We start from the raw sequence: 15,392 nt of genomic DNA, 5'->3' as shown, positions 1-15,392 counted from the left end.
AGAGGGTCAGCTCAAGTTGGATGGTTGGGAGACAAAGTCAGAGAGGAGAGATTGAATTGGTTTGGACATGTGCAGAGGAGAGATGCTGGGTACATTGGGAGAAGGATGCTAAGGATAGAGCTACCAGGGAAGAGAAAAAGAGGAAGGCCTAAGTGAAGGTTTATGGATGTGGCGAGAGAAGACATGCAGGTGAGGCGTGTGACAGAACAAGATGCAGAGGACAGAAAGATATGGAAGAAGATGATCCGCTGTGGCGACCCCTAACGGAAGCAGCCAAAAAAAAGAAGATGGAAGGGGATGCAGAGATCCACAATGTTGGTTTCTATCAAACCAGTCTTGGAATTTAGCAGCTTGAATAGACAGCTAAACTGTCCCAAGTGAAGACATTTACGTGTATTGCTTGTTTCATCATCTAAAAGACAGAGAGCAGGACAAGAGTGTTCCAAGAAACGCTATTAGGTGTTTGGTATTTGTCACATAAGTGTCAGAGGGTCACTTTCCGGGCTCTTTTAAGATATTTAATACCACTGTAAGCCAGGAGTCAATGCAGCTGCTAACAGTCTTGTCTTCCGTTTCTGCTGCAGCACCAACAAGCTGCCCGAGGAGAGCAAATGAACCTGCCAATTCAGGTCCACAAAGAGGTGCAATTGTGTGGAAGGAGGGACCAGATATCAACCAGAGGAGTTGAGAAACAGAATGTGAAGGAAGAAATTAAGTTAACTTATTGATAGCCAGTGTTAATGATGGCTGCCTCCTTTGTTTTCTATTTTGATGCCATCGTGCAGTGTTTTTGTTTTGCTTTAAGAAGTTAAACAGGGCTGACCAGCTTCTCCATGCCTGCAGAGCCGTATTCCCTCAGAGCATCACATACTAAAAGCACCTGTGGTAGCATGGCAGTAGAGGGCTCCCGAATTCTCCACTGAGTGCAATATTCCACTTCCCAAATGTGATCCAATGTTAAATAACAATAAAATGTGAAAACTTCCATGGGGGAGAATATCTCTTGTAGGTACAATACATATCTAAGAAAAACTGTAAACAATTAAACCAGTGTTTTTACTGTAAGAAGAAAAAAATGCATGTCTGCTTACTTTATGAAATGAGTTTTGAACAAAACAAGTTTGCGGTTTAAAACCTCCATATTAATATTTTCATGGGCCCATGCAAAACGATACAACTGAAGAAAAAGTCGGGCAGAGTGGTGTAAGAGGCAAAAAAAATGGACTGCAAATAATGTTTGCAACTTCAGTCCCTATTTGTTTCTCACTTTTCTGTTCCTTAACAAGTCCGCTTACTCAAAGAATGCTCTAATACTATTAAAAAACACACACACACACACACACACACACAGAACTGCAATGATACAATACATCTAAACTACTTTGAGATTGACTCAAATGCTGAAGATACTGTATAAAAGAAATATATAATACTGAACACTTTACAGCAGATTAATTGAACATTTTATTCAGAATAATATGAGTATGCGCCAGGAACAGGAAGTCCATATCTTAAAGATATCTGCTTAATATACTTTTCATATTTTTGGTTCAGTTGAGCACTTTCTTGCAGTGCAAATTTCAGATCTTCAATCTCTTCAAAAAAGTCCTGAAAAAAATAATTATGTAGGTACATGAAAGGTTATTCTGGCTGCTATCCTTAAATTAAAGGCTCAACAGGGTGCAATGTAAAGGTGCAGAAGACAGAAAGGACGAGAACTATTTTTTCATTCTTTTTTTCTTGCTACCAATAATGAACTATGGTGATGATGGGAGACGGAGATGTGAACGCAGAAAATTATACATAAATAACATCAAATCACTGGTAGAAATACACTGTTATACTTATTACAAATGAAGTCAAGTTGCATTATTTAAGAAAACCATTACATTAAAAAACAGATTTTTTTCCACACTGTTGAATGAATTTCAGTAAAAAGATTAAACTATAAGAGAAATAACTAAATCCACCATTTTATTTAAAAATGTTCAATGTATAATAACAAAAGTCAAGTCAAGTTCAGTACTTTATCTAGAAGAGCCAGTTCCATCTTCAAAATATCTTTTTCTTTGGACAGTCTTGCATTCTCTTTCTGCAATTTTTCAATTTCCACTCTAAATTCTTTAAATACAAAAATAATTTAAAGGTCTTGTAAACAAAATAAAATCAAACATCTTTTTAAAATTTAAAATATCAGAATGTATACAGATGCACTTGTCAGGCCATCATTATTTAACATTAAACATTTGAATGGTTTTCTTCCACAAATGTATTGTAAACATGTCAATCCATCCATCCATCCATTTTCCAACCCGCTGAATCCGAATACAGGGTCACGGGGTCTGTCTATACAAATAAAAACCATTCACAAGTCAATAGATATTATAACTCTAGGAGTGTCAAATGATTCTGCTAGTACTCCCTTCTTCAAAAACATTATCACTATATACTAGACCTAATAATAATAATCATAATACATCCATCCATCCATTTTCTAACCCGCTGAATCCGAATACAGGGTCACGGGGGTCTGCTGGAGCCAATCCCAGCCAACACAGGGCACAAGGCAGGAACCAATCCCGGGCAGGGTGCCAACCTACCACAGAACACACAAACACACCCACACACCAAGCACACACTAGGGCCAATTTAGAATCGCCAATCCACCTAACCTGCATGTCTTTGGACTGTGGGAGGAAACCGGAGTGCCAGGAGGAAACCCACGCAGACACGGGGAGAACATGCAAACTCCAAGCAGAGGGGACCAGGGAAGCGAACCCAGATTACCTAACTGCAAGGAAGCAGCGCTACCACTGCGCCACCATGCCGCCCTAAAACATGTCAATATAAAATATAAATATATATAATGTGATTAATATAAACTGATGTTAACATTGTACAAGGGACAAATAAGTATTTCTTATTTGGCTTAGTTAGACAAATATAAATGGAGGTGCTTCTGCTTTCTGAACTGATGAAAAACTGTCTGCTGAATTTTAATACATCGTCTCAATCAAGTCATATTAAAAAATGTAATCTATGCTTGTGTTCTGTTATCACTAAATGCTAACGCCGCACCTTCACTACAAATTATAAGGTAACTTCTTCTACTTCAAACAAACAAATACGTACTCAAGAAGCCAAGCTCAGTAGATTTAGCTTTAATATGTCTTACTAGTCTTTGGTTTGGACATATGCAGAGGAGAGATGCTGGGTATATGGGAAAAGGATGTCAAGGATAGAGCTGCCAGGAAAAAGAAAAAGAGGAAAGCCTAAGAGAAGGTTTATGGATGTGGTGAGAGAAGACCTGCAGGTGATGGGTGTAATGGCGCAAAATGCAGAGGACAGAAAGATATGGAAGAAGATAATCCGCTGTGGCAACCCCTAATGGAAGCAGCCAAAAGAAGAAGTAGTCTGTTATGAAAAGAAGTAAATGGTTTCTCTGCAATGGGCTGGCACCCTGCCTAGGGTTTGTTTCCTGCCTTGCGCCCTGTGTTGGCTGGGATTGGCTCCAGCAGACCCCCCATGACCCTGAAGTTATATAGCGGGTTGGATAATGGATGGGTGGAGTAAATGGTCTCTAAATCATTTAACTTCATCATATTCAAAATCCATCATTAAATTATATACAGAATACGTAAAAAAAAAACCAAAAAAAAAACTGGCCTTTACTATACACATACATAGACACAAACATTACATTGTTGTCTCCAATGTCAATTTCCTGACCTGTGACAGATTCCCGTAACAAACCCAACTCTAAGCTTAACACAGAAGTTACATATTTATCCCGTTTGTCCAACCTAAAGCACATCCATCATTCCGACTATCAGCAGGTGAAAGAAGCTCTTTTATAGCTGATTTTACCTGTGCAGTGGCAGTGTGGATCACAGAATATCTGACTTGCACATTTGCAAGCTGACACTTTCTCCGAGGTGTAAACAGTTTTTCTCCCTGCACCGCTGGACCGTCTGTTTAATGGCAGCAGATTGCACTGGTCTACAACATCTTGTGCTGCTTGAAGTTGAGTCTCCTGTGACTGCAACCTTCCCTATAATGAAATGCACAAATTACTTTTGAATAATGAAAGGAATTATGTATTTGACATTAAAATCTTTTCTCCTTTTCTGCATTCATTTTACTCTGAAGTGCACAGTGTTATATCATAACTGTAATTTCTCATGGTCTTTCCTTACTGGAATTATTTGGCACTAAGAAATGTTTTACCTTTGTGTAACTTTTTTTGGACAGTTCAGAAATTAACATACATTCAAAGCTAAAACAAGAAATATATTGTTATATCAGTCAGAGTGCCCATGCCGACCCCTGCCAACCACCAAAGGTGCCAACAGTGTGTCAGAAATGGACTATGGAGCAATGAAAGAAGGTGGCCTGGTTTAATGAATCATGTTTTCTTTTACATTATATGGACGGGTGTCGTTTCAAGGGTGGGGACTGGGCGGTCTCTTGGTCTGGAATCCCTACAGATTTTATTTTTTTTCTCCAGCCTTTGGAGTTTTTTTGTTTTTCTGTCCACCCTGGCCATCGGACCTTACTTATTCTATGTTAATTAATGTTGACTTATGTTTATTTTTTATTGTGTCTTCTATTTTTCTATTCTTCATTTTGTAAAGCACTTTGAGCTACATTTTTTTGTATGAAAATGTGCTATATAAATAAATGTTGTTGTTTACTTGGTGAAGAGATGGCAGCAGAATGCATTCTGGGAAGAAGGGAAGCCATTGGAGGCAGTGAGACATTCTGGGCAATATTCTGCTGGAAAACCTTAGGCTCTTGACATGCATGTGGGTGTTACTCTGACACATACCACCTACCTAAAAACTGTAGCAGGCCACGTACACCCCTTTATAGCAACTCTTTCAGCAGGATAATGCTGCTGCTACATTGCAAATATTGTTCAGGTATGGTTTGAGGAACATAAAGAGTTCAAGGTGTTGACTTGATCACCAAATTCCCCAGATCCCAGTCCAATTGAGCATATGTGGGATGGGCAGGAAAAAACAAGTCTGATCCATGGAGGCCCCACCTTGTAACTATCAATATGTAAAGGATCTGCTGGCAATGTCTTGGACCAGAGGACACTTTCCAAGGTCTGATGGAGTGCATGCCTTTATGGGTCAGAGCTGTTTTGATGGCATGAGGAGGACCCCCACAAAATTAGGCAGGTGCTTTTAAGGTTGTGGCTGATCGGTGTATAGTTATAGACTTGGTCACACAAGTTTATTCACTTAAAAGCTACATTAAAATAATCCTAAAATACACAAATTAAATATTATGAGCTTTATTTAATAAAATGAAAAAAACTCAAACTTTACCCCCATCACTTATATAAATGATGAAATCCTTAATATGAAAAGTAAGTGAGTGAGTAATGGGCTCTTACAAGTGGCTTTAATAAAAACAACTACAGTGACTAGAGCAGGGGTCCTCAATCACAGTCCTGGAGGGCCGCAGTGGCTGCAGGTTTTTGTTCTAACCCGGTTGCTTAATTAGAAAGCAATTCTCACCAATAATTTAATTTCATGGCTTGCTAGTGCTTTAACTCTGCTATGTCAGGTCATTCTCATATCCTATATTTTCTTCCCCTTTCTAAGGATATCATCCGAATGATTTGAAGGCTAAAAAGGATGAGTAATTCTCAGTCCTTCACTTTTTTCACTTCACTTTCCTTCCAAGTATTTAATTAAACCCAATAGTGCATGATAAATACACACAGGTGTAAATGGTAACAAGCTAAAATGGAGAAATGCTGGTGTCTTTTGTCATTGGCATTTACTGCTAATAAGGAGCACTTAAAAAACAAGAATACGGCTATTTAAGAGTAAAATAAACAATAAGTGTTCAAAATCTTAACGAGCGAGACAAATAAAGTGAAGCAGAAAAATGTTACTTGAGCAAAAAGTGCTTCTTATTAAGTAATTGGGTTGGAGCAAAAACCTGCTGCCACTGTGGCCCTCCAGGACTGTGATTGAGGACCCCCTCACTAGACAGTTACAAGTAGTTTAAAGCAATGGTATTTATAAAAATAAAAATAAAAAAACTGTACCTAGCAATTATCTTACTTATTTGTACCGATTCAATCCATTTATATAATTTATTACAAGTGAAATAACTTTGAAGTGTACAAATGTACATGTAAAAAAAAAGGGGGGATTGAATTGTACACTTTAGAAGCACTTTGCACACTGAATCATGGCATTTGTCTGAAACATAAACACTCAGTCTTGCCTGTGGTAGGCTCTTTAGTAGTAATAGTACTACCAGTAGTAATACTGTCACCAGTACAAAGAACAGTGAAACTCTTACTAGCATGTGCAAAAACATGCTGCACGTTGCCACTCTTCAGCACCACAATAAATAAGAGTGCATTAAAATCCAAATTTTCAATCTACTTAATTATGAAATTAAAACAGTAATACTGTAACAAATAAAGCATTATTTTTCTCACAATGATAACATGCACCAGTCAGAATGTTTAACAGCAAACCTAATTTGCATCGAAGTATCTGTGCAGTGTGGTTATATTCTTATTAGTACTCATAATGACAATGCAAAAATTAGGTAAGTGAACCAAAGAAAATGAAAGCACAACTACACACAGCACAGAAAGCAATGGCAATATGAAGTAAATATTTAACACTCGCATTGTTAAAGTGTAGCAGAGAGATAATTATAGTAGGTGAAAACTGCTTTGGAATCTGATGGATTAGCTTTATGCTATGGTATTGTCTCTCCAACATCGGAGGCAGCTGCTTCACAGTAAACTTTATAATAAATGGCAAATGTAATATTGTATACTGGAAAAATATAGATGGTAGTTAGAAATAATACATAGAGCTTGTTGTACTCATTATACAAAAATTAAGGTTCAACTTGCACACAGTAAAAAAAAAAAAAAGAATTAAAAACAAACTTACATAAAGCTCTAAAATTAAATCACTCTGCTCCTTGTTAAATTGCATTTGCTTCTCATAGCGTTGCAGCAAAGTACTATACAAATCTGAGAGTCTGGAGGGGGATAAAACAATTAAGTTATGTAGTAGAGAATGTTTTCATTGTTATTTACATATTATGAGCCAAACACAGTGTCCAGTTCCACTAAATATAAACAAAATTTTACAATGTGGTCATTATCTGAGAACACAAAAATGGAAACTTATTGTTATCTAACAAAACAGCCTCATGATACATCACAGGTCTTTAAAACAGTTCTCAATGTCCTGCTAATGCTCAACTCAACTGATTCACAAAGTGAAGAACACAGAATATGTACTGAACAGTATATAATGGGGACTTACGGATTGTTTTCTGGCTTAGGTTTTACATTTTGAAGCCCCTTTTGCAACCATGGCTGCAGCTCTGTTTGAACCTGGACACTGCAAATGGAAAAAAATGTATTAATTAAGAGTTCAGGATCTGGTTCAAAGAAATAGTTGATTTTACAGTGTACACCCCAGGAGGTCTGGAAAGCAAATTCTGAATGCATTATAAGTTTTCCTAAATGATACTCGGGGAAAAATATGCTTTTAGAAATTGAAGTGTCTATTAGTGCATATGTTTGCCTTTTTGGGTTTGTAGCATAACTTATGAAGCAGATAGAAATAATCATGGAGCGATTTTAGCTTCAATGGTAACATGTGAAATATCGTGATGAGCTTTCAAACGATACAGTAAGATTTTCACTCATTTCAGTAATCCTCCTTAACTGTTTATAATACTTGTGTACACAAACCTGTAATGCTTTTTCCTCTTTCTATAAACCTGTAGTAAGTACATGATTACGCATATCTATATCCCAATAACATGTGGAGCACTAAAGTTTTTTTTAAAGGGAACCAGTGAAATGTCCTGCAAACTAGAAGTAGCCAATATGAAGGTTCCTTTCCAAGTTATCACTTTAGACATGAAAATAACTCCTACATAAAGCTCGGTTTCTCAAATTTGATCTGAACATTTTCCCCCATAATAGTTTATTTCTGTATCTTTAAACTACAACTTCTGTCTTTTCTTTATGCACAGATTTTGCTCTCAAGGCACAGATGCTGTGCCCTCCACAATGTCTGAGACAAAGACACATTTATCCTTGATTTACTCCTCAGCTTCAAAGTTTAAAACTACAAATTAAACAATTCAGACGTGATTTAAGTGCACATTGCAGACTTTCATTTCAAGATATTTGCATACATTTCAGTCACACCTTGTAGAATTTACAAAACATTTTTATATATAGTCCTCCCATTTCAGAATCCCTTTTCCAACACAAGTTTTAACTACCGTAGGAATTTTTACAGCGTGAACTGGCTAACTGGTCAGGAATCTTGCAGTCACCCCCAAGACATGTCATGCCACCTGTACGGGATGGTACAGTTAAGATGCTAGCCACATACAACCAGTTCTTTTGTGGTTGGGGTGAGTAGGCCGAGATCAAAAGACAATCTGCAGCAATTGCTTATCTTCCTAATGTAACTGGTGCAGTTGACTGCACACATGTTGTAATAAAGACATGATCATATAACAAATTTGCTTTTAGAAACTAAAAGCAGTTTCATTCAGTGAATATACAGCTGATAGATAGATACATAGATAGACTTTATTAATCCCCAGGGGGAAATTCACATACTCCAGCAGCAGCATACTGATAAAAACAATATTAATTAAAGAGCAATTAAAAAAAGCAGTGCAAGTTAAAAAATGCAAGGTGGAGAGTGCGAGGCAGGTATGATACTCTATAATCTTTTGTAGTGTTAACGTTTACCACCCGGGGGTGGAATTGAAGACTCGCATAGTGTGGGGGAGGAACGATCTTCTCAGTCTGTCAGTGGAGCAGGACAGTGACAGCAGTCTGTCGCTGAAGCTGCTCCTCTGTCTGGAGATGATACTGTTTAGTGGATGCAGTGGATTCTCCATGATTGACAGGAGCCTGCTCAGCGCCCATCGCTCTGCCATGGATGTCAAACTGTCCAGCTCCGTGCCTACAATAGAGCCTGCCTTTCTCACCAGTTTGTCCAGGCGTGAGGTGTCCTTCTTCTTTATGCTGCCTCCCCAGCACACCACTGCGTAGAAGATGGCGCTCGCCACAACCGTCTGATAGAACATCTGCAATAAGATGTTGAAGGATGCCAGCCTTCTAAGGAAGTATAGTCGGCTCTGTCCTCTCTTGCACAGAGCATCAGTATTGGCAGTCCAGTCCAATTTATCATCCAGCTGCACTCCCAGGTATTTATAGGTCTGCACCCTCTGCACACAGTCACCTCTGATGCTCACGGGGTCCATGAGGGGCCTGGGCCTCCTTAAATCCACCACCAGCTCCTTGGTTTTGCTGATGTTCAGGTGTAGGTGGTTTGAGTCACACCATTTAACAAAGTCCTTGATTAGGTTCCTATACTCCTCCTCTTGCCCACTCCTGATGCAGCCCACAACAGCAGTGTCGTCTGCGAACTTTTGCACGTGGCAGGACTCCAAGTTGTATTGGAAGCCCGATGTATATAGGCTGAACAGGACCGGAGAAAGTACAGTCCCCTGCGGCGCTCCTGTGCTGCTGTCCACAATGTCAGACCTGCAGTTCCTGAAACTGTTCTCTGTTCAAATATGTTGTAACAAAGTGGACCAGCTGAAGCCACTATTCAGTTTTTTTTAACAAATAGCAGTGTGGGAAGCAGACTTCAGGGTCACACTGTGTGTAAGGATTGGCTTCTTGGCAACACTGCTATTGCCAGTGGTCAGTTGTTGTACAACACACTGCACACCCTTTATAGAGAATAAATAGACACGTTTAATGTTAATTGCCTTAGTGTGTAGCCTATGCACGAGGCATTGATACCAATGAAGATAGCTACTGTGACAGAACATGTTAGTAACTGTGATGTCATTAGTTCAAGAACATTGGAGGTAGCAACAATAACAACATTTACGTCTGTAGCACATTTTCATATATAGAATGTCATTACACTAAAATGTCACTACTTTCATACTGGTGACTGACGCGTCATTGTAATGCACAAGTGAAACAGGGCTTTCTGTTCACTTCATTGTCCTGCTAAGTCTAATGGTTAGTCAAAATTTGACATAATGCCAAGACAATTTTTACATCAAGTTCAAATTTTATAAATCCCAACTAAGAAATGGAGTATGCATGTTTTCAAACACAAGCAAGTTTTACACATTTAAGACCCTTGGTTATTTAGCCTTTTATTTACTAAAAAACATGCTAGCTAAAAGTATGCTGCAGCCTTTCAGTGTCTGTCCTGGTGTCTCCTCTGCTTGTCATTGTCACTGTTAGATTACATTTAAGAGAGCAAACTTCACAAGAAAGAAAGATGATTTAATAGGAGAAAAAGAGCTACACATTTAAAACTATGGCAAATATACAAAGGTCTCTACACTCCTTATCAATGCATGTCTCACACTACTGCACTTTTCTGAATGCAACACTAAAGAAGAAAAATAAGGGCCAGGGGCCTCATGTATAAACAGTGCGTATGCACAGAAATGTTGCGTAAGAACTTTTCCACGTTCAAATCGCGATGTATAAAACCTACACTTGGTGTAAAGCCACGTACTTTTCCACAGTACCTCATGCCTTGTCGTACGCAAGTTCTCCGCTCGGTTTTGCAGACTGGTGGCACCCAGCATCAAAGCAGTGCTACTGTTCCTGTGTGATTACTCATTATTTTCATGACGCGGCTTTATAAATACACTGAAACTAACCGCATATTGTTTATTAGTGTAATGCATCTGATTGTAATTAACTTGTAACAATATAATGGTCCAGGTAATAGCCATAGTATTCCAAACACCATAACTGCTTTAGCGTTGTTACTCTCACTTCTCCTTCTTCTTCTTTCAGCTCCTCCCGTTAGGAGTTGCCACAGCGGATCATCTTTTTCAATATTACTCTCACTGCACGACTCTGAGTATTTATATCACTGTATCTGAGTGTGAATCACAGCAGCAGCTGATCGGAAACAGAATTATCGGTATACAGCTTCAAAGACACGCTGTCTCAGCCACTGCAAAATGTTTTAAAGCCTTTCCTGTACGGAACTCGCGGTTCAGAAACAGTTTCATCCCAAGAACTTTAAATGCACTCAATCAATTGCATCTTTTAGAACTGTTAGAACTTATAAGTACAATCACCCAACTGTAAACTTACACTATAGTTATAATATTGCACAACCTGAGCCACTTTATAAAGCGCGTATTTATATATGATGACGATATCATTTTTAAGGTGAAATGCAGCAAAATATGTTTATTAAATTATACAGATAAAACTTTAACTTCATTTAAATAATCTATATTCTTCACTGGGAGTGTTGTGAAGGATAGAATAATTAAACATGTACTACGAAGATATTTCAATGTTCTTTAAAACGTTTTGAACATTCGGCGCTGAGCTTACAGATGGCTTAACGTCTATTACAGAGCTGATTGTATGGCGATCGGTTACTTGGGGAAAGAAAAGCAAGAAATGCAATGACGGCTACGCCAATATATATTGATTATAAAACAGAAAGAGAAAATAACAACACAGCTAAAAACGCAGCGACAAATTTCGGCAAAAGTTAAATGCTTGTGTCATGAGCACGAGGCGGCTATGCAGTGTCTGCAAACGGACATGGCCAACCACCGTGCATAAGCTACCTTACTGACATTGGCGGCGAAGGAGCCACCGATTCTTTCTCTGCCCAGTGCCACCACAAGCGTAGAGCCGCCCTGAGTACTGCTGCAATAAATTATTTCATCGAAGTGAAACCCATGTTTAATAACGTGCTTTAACTCCTATCATCATGAAAATGACATCACGTATACATCTCAGTATTTTAGTTATTCAGAGAGCTGTAATATCACGAATGTAATGGACTCTGTGTCCAGTTGGAGGAAGAGAGCTGGTTTAAAAAGCAAGTAGTGATTCACACACATAGAGCAAATAGAAGATCAAATACAAAACAAAGCATTTAACGTGCCACTTTAATTACGATGGGATTTGAGAAACTGGTTAAACGATTTTAAGATGAAGTTTATGATATTCTACTTTAATGACAAAATATACTACGTGATTGAAGTGGAAATGTCGAGATTAAAGTTGATATTTCGTGCTTTTTCCCCACTGTGTGCCTTTTTTTCTCTGTACCCTAATAAGCTTTCATATGACACTCAGACGGTGGGCTACAACTCGGCTTTTCACGGCGACTTTGATATGTGACTTCTTTTTTATTTCCGGCACTGTGCGATTTTGTGAACGTCAGCTTTCAAGTTTCTCCAACACGCTATGTCACTCGATCAAGTTCCTTTTGTTGATTATACCACGGCTTATTTGAACAAATAGTATGTTTTTCCTTTGCCTCCACTTGGTATTTGCTGAAATTCTTATATTTTCCCCCGTGCTTTTCCCATTGTCTTTTCACAGAAGGCTGAGCTTAAGGGCGATTTATATTGATTTGCATATTCAAAGAGGCGTAATTCTGGGAGGATTTGGGGCGTTACATAAAGCGCGTGCACGAGCATTAGTTTTCACGCTGACCGGGATTTATGTAGCAGAAGAACGTGGAAGTTGGAGTACGCACAGATTCCTGCATCTGGATTTTTCTGTGCGTAAACACATCTCGGCTTTTGTGCTTACGCCATGTTATAGTGCGAGTTCTACGCACGGCGTTATACATGAGGCCCCAGGTACTCAAGTAATGACATCTACTTAAATAAAATAACTCACTCATTGTGGAACAGGCTGGAGCAAAAACCTGTAGCTAGAGTGGGCCCCTAAGAATGAACTGGGCGAAAACTGATCTAACTTGGACCCACCTACAGCTGTGTTTGAAGTATCTGTTTTAATAAAATAACTGAAAAGAAATGGAAGAGAAGAAAGATGAGGACTAACATTTACTAATCTGCACAACTACATTTCCTTAACACAACTGCAGAGATGTTCAAAAAAAATCACAGAAAGCTTGTCTTGCGTAGTTATTCTAGCACTAGAACACATCTTACTCTCTGGAGGCATTGCATTCTTGCATCACTCGCTGATGCTGAAGCTTCTCCTGGATGTTGGATAGCTGATTCTCTAGTAACTCATATTTTTGCCTCAGTTTCCTTAGTTTTCTTCCTAATTGTTCATTTTCACCAGACAGCTGCAAAAATGTTTAAAAATAGTATTAAGGAGTACAAATGCTATTATGGTATACTCTAAATACGGACTCTCAAATATGACTAGAACAAGAAAGAAGTGTGATACCTTCTGAAAAAAAAAAATGCAATTTATTATAGATTTCCAATTAACCTGTTTATCCAGGGAAGAGTTGTGTGGCAGCTGTAGCCCATCTGAACAATCTTCAGGCACAGGGCAGGAACTCTACCAGGACAGGGCAGAAGTCTGCCACAGGGTGAAAACACACGTAGACACACTAGGGCCAATTTACCTAACCTGCAAGTCTGTAGACTGTGGAAGGAAACCAGAGCACCCAGAAGAAATCCAAGTGGACATAAGGAAAACATGCAAACTTCCAAGAATGGAGCTACCGAGATGCGATCCTTGGTCTCCTTATTGCAAGACAGCAGTTCTGTGCTACCATGCCACTCTAAAAACATTCTTGTACTACAAATATCTGTGTTAAGTGTTTTCATTCTGGAAATATCGTAAGACAATGGGTGTCAGTTGTAGTGCAGGTGGTTAATTAGGTATAGAAGAATTACTGTATAACTAACCAAGTGCTTTTCTGCATGCAATATTTGTTGTTGATTAAAAACAGGGGCTAATATTATTGGCAGGTTGTGAGATGTAGTGAAGAGGTGGAGATACACTTAGAGAGGATAGGAATGAAAGTCACTAAGAACAAGACAGAATACATGTGTGTAAATGAGAGGGAGGTCAGTGGAATGGTGAGGATGCAAGGAGTACAGTTGGCGAATGTGGATGAGTTTAAATACTTGGGATCAACAGTACAGACTAAAACGGAGTGTGGAAGAGAGGTGAAAAAGAGAGTGCAGGCAGGGTGGAATGGGTGGAGAAGAGTGTCGGGAGTAGTTTGTGACAGACGGGTATCAGCAAGAGTGAAAGGGAAGGTCTACGGGATGGTAGTGAGACCAGCTATGTTATATGGGTTGGAGACGGTGGCACTGACCAGAAAGCAGGAAACAGAGCTGGAGGTGGCAGTTAAAAGATATTAAGATTTGCATTGGGTGTGACGAGGATGGACAGGATGAGAAATGAGTACATTAGAAGGTCAGCTCAAGTTGGATGGTTGGGAGACAAAGTCAGAGAGGCGAGATTGTCTTGGTTTGGACATGTGCAGAGGAAAGATGCTGGGTATATTGGGAAAAGGATGCTAAGGATTGAGCTGCAAGGGAAGAGGAAGGTCTAAGAGAAGGTTTGTGGACGTGGTGAGAGAGGACAAACAGGTGAGGGGTGTGACAGAGCAAGATGTAGACGACAAGAAGATATGGAACAAGATGATCCACTGTGGCAAACCCTAACGGGAGCAGCCGAAAGAAAAAGGATAAGTGAGTTGTAGTGGTCAAGGCTTTGGACCTGAGACTTCAAATCATTTCACCTGCCTGTGATCCAATTGGAAAAACAAAAGAAATGTAAGCGATTGTACCTCAAATGTTGTAAGTCGCTTTGGAGAAGGGCGTCTGCCCACGTAAACGTGTACATATCTCGGTTAACGGTAGATTAATTTGCGGCTTTATAATACCTCGACCTGTGTGGCTCCGCCTGTGCCTTCCCAAGGATTGGCATCACACCCACGGTTAGCATCGCGTCGACCCCGCCGTAACTGGGACAATGAACTCAGTAAGTAGGAGAAAATGGGTGAACAGACTGACTGACTGACGCTTAACTTGATGCGGCATAAACATACTTGTACAATGACTACCTGCTAAACATTTGAAAATCAATTTCGGCATAATCACGTTGCAAGCAAAAAATAAAAAGAAACCTTAGACGCTTGTACGGAGGAGAGCAGAAGCACAGTCTACGCTCTTAAATAAATAAAAGCATCGGCATGCTTATGGCCAAGTCAATGTACCTATCGAGCATTAAACTGGCAATATAAACGGTCTCAGTAAAAGTTTTAATTCGAGCAAATCACATTTACTATGCTTTTAAGTAAGTAAACAAAAATAAAAGCTGCTCATCGTCATTTATTGATTTTAACTCGTCCTAAAAGCATTAAGGGAATGGCAACGACGACTCTTAAACACTTACCGTCGTGCACCTGTATATAGAAGTCATCGCATAAGACGACATGAATTTACCAAAGCTCTGATGTAATAATATTCAAACAATATGCCTGGATTCCAATACTGTGCAGCGAGTGCGACTAAATTCAAACGCCCCGCTTCTTTATTGGGCGACAGGTTAAAAAAGAAGGGGC

General features: G+C 39.2%; 1 protein-coding gene across 1 annotated transcript in view; it reads right to left on the bottom strand.

Moving 5' to 3' along the window:
* Positions 1 to 1,455: 1,455 nt before the first annotated feature.
* Positions 1,456 to 15,392, bottom strand: part of LOC120530339 (centrosomal protein of 290 kDa-like) — a 34,941-nt gene continuing 21,004 nt past the window's right edge. Inside the window, exons 3-7 of the mRNA XM_039754751.1 lie at positions 7,320 to 7,397; positions 6,939 to 7,029; positions 3,868 to 4,051; positions 2,027 to 2,121; positions 1,456 to 1,608 (exon numbers count right to left, since the gene is read on the bottom strand). Of these exons, the coding sequence (XP_039610685.1) occupies positions 1,465 to 1,608; positions 2,027 to 2,121; positions 3,868 to 4,051; positions 6,939 to 7,029; positions 7,320 to 7,397 (592 nt within the window). The 3' untranslated portion in view covers positions 1,456 to 1,464. The remainder of the gene's footprint in view (positions 1,609 to 2,026; positions 2,122 to 3,867; positions 4,052 to 6,938; positions 7,030 to 7,319; positions 7,398 to 15,392) is intronic.

This window comes from Polypterus senegalus, chromosome 5 (assembly GCF_016835505.1).
Source record: "Polypterus senegalus isolate Bchr_013 chromosome 5, ASM1683550v1, whole genome shotgun sequence".
Taxonomy (NCBI): domain Eukaryota; kingdom Metazoa; phylum Chordata; class Cladistia; order Polypteriformes; family Polypteridae; genus Polypterus; species Polypterus senegalus.
This window is presented reverse-complemented; position numbering and strand designations above follow the sequence as displayed.